We start from the raw sequence: 9147 nt of genomic DNA on the forward strand, positions 1-9147 counted from the left end.
GAAGTGAGTGATTGTAAAATAAACTTACAACCTGAGGACATCCAACATTTTAATATGTAACAGTAATAATTTGGTCTTTATCAATGATATTATTGAAACATTCTTCATTTATATACAATTATTAGATTATTTCAGCTGCTGTTTATTGGAGCTGGAGATTCATTAAAGAATATTTCTCTGACCTGAACTCTCATTCAGGTTTATGCTCCCCCACTCTCTCTCTCTCTCTCTCTCTCTCTCTCTCTCTCTCTCTCTCTCTCTATCTCTCTCTCTCTCTCTGACTCTCTGTGTCTCTGTCTCCCTCACTCTTGTCTGTCACTCGCTCTCTTTGTCACTCTCTTTTCTCTCTCTCTTTGTCACTCTGTCATTCTCGCTCTCTCTCTCTTTGTCACTCTCTCTGTCTCTCCATACTTCCTCCCTTCAGTTAAATTCTATGTTCAAAACTAGATATGAGGTTAAAATAGATTACAATGTTTTGTCATTCTTATGCTTTACCACTGTTAGATTTGATTAGGTTTTGAATAATGCTGTACAATTATGAAATACTCTATCATTATATATTTAAGATGATAATGTTTTATAATCACAATAGGTCATCGTGACAATGATTAATATTTATAAAAAGTTTAAGTTGACGCTTTAATCATGACGGGACGCTGTCTCCCCCTGGTGGACTTTTCCTTACAATACAGGAAGTAATGAAGTAGACGAATCCAAGCCAATCAGGACCGAGGAGGCTGATCACTTAGCTCCGCCCCCGCCGCCATGTTTGTAACTGGCAGTGAAGCACCAGCGGAGAGCCGCGGATCCTCAGGCCGCGTCGCGGTGAGTGTTTCCCGGCCAGCAGCCATGGTTCAGACGTGCTCAGCGTACGGCTGTAAGAACCGCTACCACAAGGACAAGGACGTGTCCTTCCACAAGTAAGAGACAGACGCGTCCATGTCCCCCAGAGCCGCGGGTTGTGGGCGGACCGAAGCTCCTTTACACTGAAACACTTAAACACATCACAAACACACAAACTAAACTTATCTCACAATAAATCATTTCATAAGCCCAAATACAGTCTTTAAGAAACTCATCATAACTCTGATCAATGTTCTTTTATTCCAACGACAAAATGTTGAGAAGAAACGCTAAAGGTTCTGATAGAACATTTATCATGCTTCTCTGTTCATCTTTGTTCTGAAGCTTTGGATTCATTTCATCCATTTATGTTTGTGCTTTGTTTTTTCTTGTTTTCTCTTTTTAATTTAAAGCTTTTTTTACATTGTTCTTTTGTTTACTTGTTTATTTTCCTCACCTGTTCCCTGATTTTATTTCTTCATTTCCTGTCTCTTTGTTCATGAGTGCTGTTTGCTGTCAGGTTCCCTTTAGCTCGTCCAGATGTTTGTGCTAAATGGGTCGCAGCCATGAGGAGGAACAACTTCAGACCCACCAAGTACAGCAACATCTGCTCTCAGCACTTCAGCCCCGACAGCTTCAAGAGGGAGTGCAACAACCGAGTGCTGCAGGAGAACGCCGTGCCCTCCATCTTCACCTTCAGCAGCCTCAGCATCAAGGTCAATCAGCTCAAGGTCACAGAGGTCAGAACAGAGAGGGCACTCCGAAAAGAAAATATATACGAGTTTATCATTACAGGGATAGTTAGTGAGTGAGTTAGTTAGTTAGTAAGTTAGATAGTAAGTTAGTAAGTTAGTTAGTTAGTTAGTTAGTTAGTTAGTTAGATTGTTAGTTAAATAGTTACTGTGGCACATCGTGTTCATGCTGAGGAAACAGCTGTGGACCAAAGACAGAAGATGTCCCAACATTTGGGATCACGTGAATCTGAAACAACTTAGACCAGCGTGAAACCCAACTAGCATAGCACGATAGCACGATGTCAGCGCTGCAGGCTCCAGACCGCAGAGCGACACAGAGCGACACGACACAGATTCAGACGTGAAGCTTCTCTGCTCACTGAACTTTACTTCTTTGCCTTGTTAACCTTTGATCTTCTGCTCGCTCTGGACGAACCCTAACCCACGATGTAGTTCCACACTAAATGCTCTTCATAGTTTTTGTGTCTTTGCCGTAGAAATGTTGATATATCTTCAAAGTAAACCTGATTTTTTCTCATGGCTCTTTAATAAAGCAAAAGTTTATCTTATTGGATGGAATAATCAGCAGAACCTCCACAGCTGTAACAACAACAACAACCACTGTTTCCTTTGCGTGTTTGTTAGCACGTTAGCATGCACAGCTTGTAACTGCTCTCCTGTCTGCCAGGCGGAGGCGCTGGAGGACGCGTTCCCCTCACAAATCCACATCCCGCTCTCCTTGCCTCTGACCTCTGACCCCGTGGAGGAGGAGGAGCCAGAGCCTAAACCGGCCGACGGCACGGCGGCGGTTTCGTGCGACCATAACTACACAGCGGAGGATTCAGCGCGTCAGAAGAGGCGAGTGGAGCAGCTGGAGGAGCAGCTGGAGCGGCTGAGGAAGAAGCTGAAGTCCACGCAGCAGAAGTGTCGCCGCCAGGAGAGGCAGCTAAGGAGGATGAAGGACGCTACCACGACAACTGTGGGCGAGGAGTACGTGATTTTGCCCAAACACGTCTACCACACACTGAAAGGCATCCAATGAGAACAAGGGGGTGTGGTCTGTCTGAGCAGCCATCCCTGAGCACAAACACCTTTATTTTGAAACTTTGGGACACAGGAAGTGGCTCATGATTAGCCTCAAATATTTTCCGAGTCACAGCTGAATTATTGATGATTCAGTTTCTAATATCAGCACACTGAGCTCGTGTTGCATTCAAGGTCCTCAGGTAAACGTGGAGTCACAGGAAGCTCGCCGTGACAAAATAAGACTGGGAAGGATTTTTAATAAAAATGCTTTGAAGAGATTTTCTCTGATTCTATTTATTTATCAGCTCTGTGCAGTGTGAGTTTGAATAATGAGCCGTATGGATATCAGGAGCCACCAACTCAGGTTTATTAGCATCATTTTCTCTGGCGTCTTTGTTTGAAATGTGCCGTTAGATTCACACAAGAGGCAGGAAGTGTGTGTGTGTGTGTGTGTGTGACAAAGTTGCTACCTGAAGGTCTGTTTCCTCTGCTCTGCTCTTACTTTTGAGAAGATTGGACTGGTTTGAAGTCCTAACCCCAATAGTTCAACTGTGAACTTCACTTGAGTGCTAAAAACCTGTAGCGGTCACGACCTGTGTTTCCTCAGTGGCTCCGCCCCCTCTCCTCTGCTCCCCCGATGGAGACCTGGCAGCCGCGGGTAACGTGGCTGCTGACCTTTTGTCTGAGCAGAGCCACCTGCTCCCTCAACATGGTGGCGCTGGACGCCAGGTGGGAGTTCTGGCCCTTCAGAACCTTCACCCTCTCCTCCAGGCGCCAGATCTGCTCCAGCTTACGCTTGCGGCATTTGGAAGCAGCGATCCTGTTGCGTAGCTTCTTGTTCTCAGCCTTGGCGTGCTCCTGGGTCTCCGGCTCAGTTGGACACAGGGAGGGTGGCGAGGCCGCGGGGTAAGCTGGTGGGCGGAGCTTCTCGGGGGCAGTCTCTCCTCCACAGTAGGCCATCTGTGGTGGGTTGTAGTTGCTGAGGTTGGTGTAGACGGGCAGCATGGATGATGAGGAAGATGATGAGGACGTAGCTCCACCCCCAACCAGCTGGTTCTGCTTGTGCAGGTCAGCCAGCGCTTTGACAAAACCATCAGCAAATCCTTCTTGCTCATTGGTGGCCTGGCTGGGACAGATGAGGGCGGAGTGCGACACGGGGCCGGCGGTGACCAAACCTTGCTTGGACCGGATGTTCAGACGCTCCAGGTCAGGCGACGCTGTCGACGCCATGGAGGCGCCTGTAGCGCTCAGGTCCAGGTTCTTCTGGTTCCCGGCGCCGCCCTGCTGGTTCATCACAAGCGTCACTGCTCCACTTCTCTGTCTGAGCGCTCAGGGACCAATCAGAAGCTTCTCAGGGCAAATCTTCATGATCAGATTAACCTGAGTATGAGACGGGATTAAAATGACGCAAGCTAAAGAACCTGTTCTACATTGACATAGGTTGATTGATAAGTTCGAAACTTGCTGAGCAGCTGTGTAATATTGCAATATTTGAGCTCAATCATTCTAATTTAAAGCAGTGGACGAATCGCTCCAGTCTAAATACATCTTGATCTAGTTTGATGTCAAATCTGAAGGCAAAAGCACAAACAAAAGAAACAAACAGCATCAACAGAGGGAGAGGGAGAGAGGGAGAGAGAGAGAGAACAGAGGGAGAGACAGTGAGGGAGAGAGAGAGAACAGAGGGAGAGAGAGAGAAAGAAGAGGGAGAGACAGTGAGGGAGAGAGAGAGAGAACAGAGTGAGAGACAGTGAGGGAGAGAGAGAGAACAATGGAGAGACAGAGAGGGAGAGAGAGAGAGAACAGAGTGAGAGACAGTGAGGGAGAGAGAGAGAATAGAGGGAGAGACAGAGAGGGAGAGAGAGAGAGAACAGAGGGAGAGACGGTGAGGGAGAGAGAGAGAACAGAGGGAGAGAGAGAGAGGGAGAGAGAGAGAGAACAGAGGGAGAGACAGTGAGGGAGAGAGAAAAGAGGGAGAGACAGTGAGGGAGAGAGAGAGAAAAGAGGGAGAGACAGTGAGGGAGAGAGAGAACAGAGGGTGAGACAGTGAGGGAGAGAGAGAGAGAAAAGAGGGTGAGACAGTGAGGGAGAGAGAGAGAACAGATGAAAAGGCTCTTTCTCTCTATTTTATGTTTTCTTCACTTAAACCTCTTTTTTTTGTTTTCACTCAGCAGGCATGATAGCTGCATAGTGACGTCAGTACTCAGAGGAAGGGGGGGGGGGGGGGGGGAGACAACAACCTGGTTTTAAAACAAAGGAAAGAGAGGACATCCCACCCAGGAACCAACCTACTTTGCATCCATACAACCCCGTCCTGGCCCGCCTGGGTTAGGGTGATGTGATGTGAGTGTATGAGAGTGAGCTTGACAGAAGCTCATGTTGATGAATTTAAGATGTTTTGGAATCCAAAGTATCCAAAGTTTGGATACTAAGTGTGAGCGTTTGTAAATGTTAATTCTTATGTGTATTCTTATATTTTTCACCGAATCACGTTTGTAACCTTTGATGTTTATCAGAAATAACTTTGTTTTTCTGTATAAACGTTCTCTTTTTGTCACAGACCGGAAACAGGAAGTTGTTTTCCCGCAGCCCTGAGTCAGCGCCAACCAAACCCGGAAGCAAAACAAGCCTGCAGAGCGGCCGCTCCGCTCGTGATGACGAGCTACAAACAAAGTTACAAGAAATAAAATAAACACGTTTAAATTAACGTAAAAAGTTCTACGCGCCTTCCGGCGGAGTGGCGACACGCGCGAGGAGCGCTGGAAAACGGCGGAAGCAGAAATACGAAGAGCGCGAGGTAAAAAAGCAACAAAACAGCTGTCAGTCAACGCGGAAGAAAAAGTTCAAAAATAGTTGTGAAATAGTTTTCCCCTATGAGGAAATAATGAAGGAGAAAAATAAATAAATAATTTGTGTTTACAAAGTCAAGTGAAGTTCAACAACAGAGTGTTATAGGAGTTTACTGTTGCTGTTCTGACTGTTATTTGAGAATAATTCACCAGCAATAAAAAGTACTTATTAAATAAACATCGAACAAAAAGTTCGGAAATTTGCGTTTGGTAGATTATTTCTCTGTTGTAACAATGCTTCTTGGTCAATACATTTTATACCGTTGGAAAGCCTGTTTAGTTCCCTTTTAAATGGTTCCCCATTTGTAAGGAACATGCATGTGTGGGATGCGCAGCACAGCTGAGTATGTGGGTTGCGCTCATGAAAAATTTGCCAAATCTTCTCTGCCAATGCCAAACAGCTTATTCTGCTGTTGCTCGTGACTCTTGTTTGGTGGATTGGATGATTGAAGTCTATCAGTAACAAGGAAGGAACGAGACATATCTGTATTGGCAATTTTACAATTTATTCATTTAACAAACAGTCAGGAGCCTCAGAAGCGTGTGGAAGAACCACACACAGCCACAGCAGCCTGGCACCTCCTCCTCCTGCTGGTCACCAGCCTGGTCTTGGTTTTAAAAGGTTGGTGTTTTAAGGTTTAAAAGGTTTCAAGGTTTAAAAAGTTTTAAGACCCATAGAACTGTGACCCACCCTCCCTCTATCTGGGCTCTCACAGGGACCAGCTGGACGCCAGGTTAGGTTCATGGGTTCAGGTTTATTGACTGTTTGTTAAATGAATAACTTCTGAAAGGGGACTAAACAGGCTTTCCAATGGTAGCCGTAGAAGAAAAGAGATGAAATGACTGAAGTTATTTATCAAGGTAAATAAGAGAGTCACAGGAAGTGGGCAGCGTACAACAAAGACACAAATATCTACATTTGGTTTCGAAACTTGAAGTGTATCTGCTGCTCTGCTTCTTTCTTCTTCTCCTTCTTGGTGGAGGTGTTGTGCCGTGCTGATTTCCCCTCAACGGTTTGAGCCAGGAACCTTCCAAATATAACAAACACGTGTTTCTGTTCATCGCTTCAATGTGACAGTGATGAAGAGGAGCTGCGTGCTGAGCATCCTGGTGGGCGGAGTCTTCTTCGTGGCGTTGGTGTCTCTGTATCGGATGTTGGAGCGGATGCAGTTAGCTGAACAGCAGCACAGCAGGACGCCCCCTGCTGGAGAGCTCGACATGGTGAGCCGCTCTGAAAATGCACAACAAAGCAACCTATGATGCGATGTGTACTAGACTACATTGCTCCATCAGGCCCAATGCAACGCTGGGCCGGGTCAGGTTTCATGAGCGCCAACCTGCTTGGTGGAGAAAATGAAAACAATGTTTTAATGTAACTTTCTAGTGTTTAATTGGTCTCACATTAAAAACAGGAAGTGATGTCATTTCTTTCTCAGCAGGATTTTTCCCGCTTTCAGCAGAAGATTGACAGGCTGGAGCGTCTCCTTGGAGACAACAACCGGTTGGTCGCCACGTTGCGTGACTCTCTGCTCCACCACAGAGCATCATGGGAAGGTGCGCGGGGACGGGGAGGAGCCAGTGTGAATGTGAGCTCCGCCCCTGGTCAGGCCGACGCCCTGACAGGCTGTCGTGTGGAGGAGGAGCTTATGGACGGAGTGCAGGTTAGCGTAGCATGCTGGCGTTGCTGCTTTGTACTTTGGAATGTTCATTGACGCATATGTAGTTTTTTAAGTTTATACATTTACTATGATTGTATTTCTTAAACTTGTGTCACATTTGTCAGTGTGTGTATTAAAGGTGAATCTAATCCTCATGGGTGGAGATGCTTCATGTCCTAAGTCACAGCAGAGGTTCCCCTGTATTTTCCCATAATGCCTTGTATTTCTTTCAGCTCTTGGACGTTTACGACCTCTTGCCTTTTGACAATCCGGACGGCGGCGCCTGGAAACAAGGTTTTGAGATCCATTATCAGGGCAACGAGTGGGAGGAGCAACCGCTGGAGCTCATCCTGGTTCCTCACTCACACAACGACCCAGGTGAGCCCTCAGAAAGCAAACACACAGCAGAGGTGCTGGAGAAGTTCTGACGCTGTGGTCCGGCTGTCACTCAACCGAAATATCTGTGTCAGACAAGAAGCTCATAACTTATCAATCAAGCCTAGTCCATGGTGCTGCCACAATGGTTAGTGATGATGATGAAGAATATAATGCCAATGAAAATATCTTTATTGATCTGTGGCCACAAACCAGAGTTACACCAGAGAGCGACTCTGTGATAGAGCGTCAGAGCAGAGCAACAATAAACTACTCATGAGCTCTACTATAGACGGACGAGTGGTGCTGCTCTGAACCAGGAACCCTGCTGAGCCTCCCAGGGGGGTCCAGGTGTGTTCAGATGGAGAGGAGGAGGATGATGATGATGATGATGATGATGATGATGATGATGACGACATGTTTTAGGTTGGCTGAAGACGTTTGACAGTTATTACCAGGATCAGACCAAACACATCCTCAACAACATGCTGATCAAACTGAGTGAGGACAGCAGGTGAAGGATAATAATGATTCACACATGTTTTTATAGATTTATAGAATTGTTTATTCCACATTTACATCTTTCCAAACCTGATGATGATTTCAGGAGGAAGATGATTTGGGCAGAGATCAGTTATTTCTCCAGGTGGTGGTCTGACCTGGATGAGCAGAAGAGAGCGATGGTCAAAAGGTGATCTGCTGACTCACTCTTCTTCTTTCTCTGCTTCTCTCCATTTCTTCACCTTCATCCCCTTTGTTTTTTTTGATTGATTAATTGATTGATTTGATGTTTTAACCCAGTGGTTCCCAACTTTGTAGATAAGACTATGTTCAATAATCTTTTTAATTCCTCACAACCAAGCTTGTGACGCTAAACTAGCGGTTAGCCAAGCTAACGATGCGTCAGAACGTCTGTGAAGTGACGTCGATAAAAAAACAACAACCAGGCGAAGAGTCGCAGTAAAAACAGACAGACAAACCTGATAACAGAGGAAACAAACACATGGAGCAGTAATGTGTGATCTGGATGCTCATTCTCCTGCAGCCAGACCAAGAAGATGAAGAAGAAGAAGAAGTATGGCCTCAATCTCCTGAGGCCATACTTCTTCTTATTCTTCTTCATATCACTCATCTTCTGATCCACCCTGCAATAGCTCCGCGCCCGCTCTAGAGGGAACGCCTCACATTTTGGGAACCACTGTTTTAACCAGTCAACCTATGTTGTTATATTATTTATGATTTTCGTCATTACTACTCCCCCCTGCTCTCTGATTGGTCAGTCTGATCCAATCAGGTCAGCTGGAGATGGTGACGGGCGGCTGGGTGATGGCTGACGAAGCTAATTCGCATTATTTTGCCCTGCTGGACCAGCTGATAGAGGGACACCAGTGGATACAGCGCCACCTAGGTGCAGTGGGAGTGCATGTTACATATGGACGTCACCTTTCAGTCTGGATGAAGGTTTCACTTTGTTCTTTCACTTTTTCCCTCCAGGTGTGAAGCCACGTTCGGGTTGGGCGATTGATCCATTTGGCCACTCCCCTTCCATGACTTACCTGCTAAAGGGGGCGGGCCTTAACGCCATGGTCATTCAGCGCGTCCATTATGCTGTGAAGAAGCACCTTGCCCAGCAACAGACGCTGGAGTTTCTATGGCGACAGA

General features: G+C 46.2%; 3 protein-coding genes across 7 annotated transcripts in view; 2 read left to right on the forward strand and 1 right to left on the reverse strand.

Moving 5' to 3' along the window:
* The first annotated feature begins 336 nt into the window (after window positions 1-336).
* On the forward strand, window positions 337-2881 carry thap1 (THAP domain containing, apoptosis associated protein 1). 3 transcript variants are annotated; one of them, XM_076137365.1, is made up of 3 exons: window positions 337-920; window positions 1364-1559; window positions 2266-2881. In XM_076137365.1, the coding sequence occupies exons 1-3, from the start codon at window positions 766-768 to the stop codon at window positions 2617-2619; spliced, it is 705 nt and encodes a 234-aa protein (XP_075993480.1). In that variant the 5' UTR covers window positions 337-765; the 3' UTR covers window positions 2620-2881. The 3 variants fall into 3 exon arrangements, with proteins under 3 accessions (XP_075993480.1, XP_075993481.1, XP_075993479.1); XM_076137366.1 differs by having other exon boundaries at window positions 670-920; window positions 1348-1583; XM_076137364.1 differs by having other exon boundaries at window positions 689-920; window positions 1364-1583.
* A 325-nt stretch (window positions 2882-3206) lies between these two features.
* Window positions 3207-3896, reverse strand: june (JunE proto-oncogene, AP-1 transcription factor subunit). Its single transcript, XM_076137325.1, has one exon. The coding sequence runs from the start codon at window positions 3894-3896 to the stop codon at window positions 3207-3209; it is 690 nt and encodes a 229-aa protein (XP_075993440.1).
* Window positions 3897-5206: 1310 nt separating this feature from the next.
* man2a1 (mannosidase, alpha, class 2A, member 1) overlaps window positions 5207-9147 on the forward strand; it is an 11241-nt gene continuing 7300 nt past the window's right edge. Inside the window, exons 1-8 of one of the 3 annotated variants that reach the window (XM_076137355.1) lie at window positions 5207-5400; window positions 6531-6673; window positions 6889-7113; window positions 7344-7488; window positions 7912-7999; window positions 8093-8176; window positions 8766-8893; window positions 8980-9147. The exon at window positions 8980-9147 is cut by the window's right edge and continues 6 nt beyond it. In XM_076137355.1, the coding sequence (XP_075993470.1) occupies window positions 6533-6673; window positions 6889-7113; window positions 7344-7488; window positions 7912-7999; window positions 8093-8176; window positions 8766-8893; window positions 8980-9147 (979 nt within the window). In that variant the 5' untranslated portion in view covers window positions 5207-5400; window positions 6531-6532. Of the gene's footprint in view, window positions 5401-6530; window positions 6674-6888; window positions 7114-7343; window positions 7489-7911; window positions 8000-8092; window positions 8177-8765; window positions 8894-8979 lie in introns of those variants that run through there. The other 2 variants (XM_076137356.1, XM_076137357.1) reach the window with 2 other exon arrangements.

The sequence above is a fragment of the Genypterus blacodes genome, unplaced genomic scaffold (assembly GCF_046128005.1).
Source record: "Genypterus blacodes isolate CSIRO-AG114 ecotype Tasmania unplaced genomic scaffold, CSIRO-AGI_Gbla_v1 ptg000305l_1, whole genome shotgun sequence".
NCBI classification, from domain to species: Eukaryota; Metazoa; Chordata; class Actinopteri; order Ophidiiformes; family Ophidiidae; genus Genypterus; species Genypterus blacodes.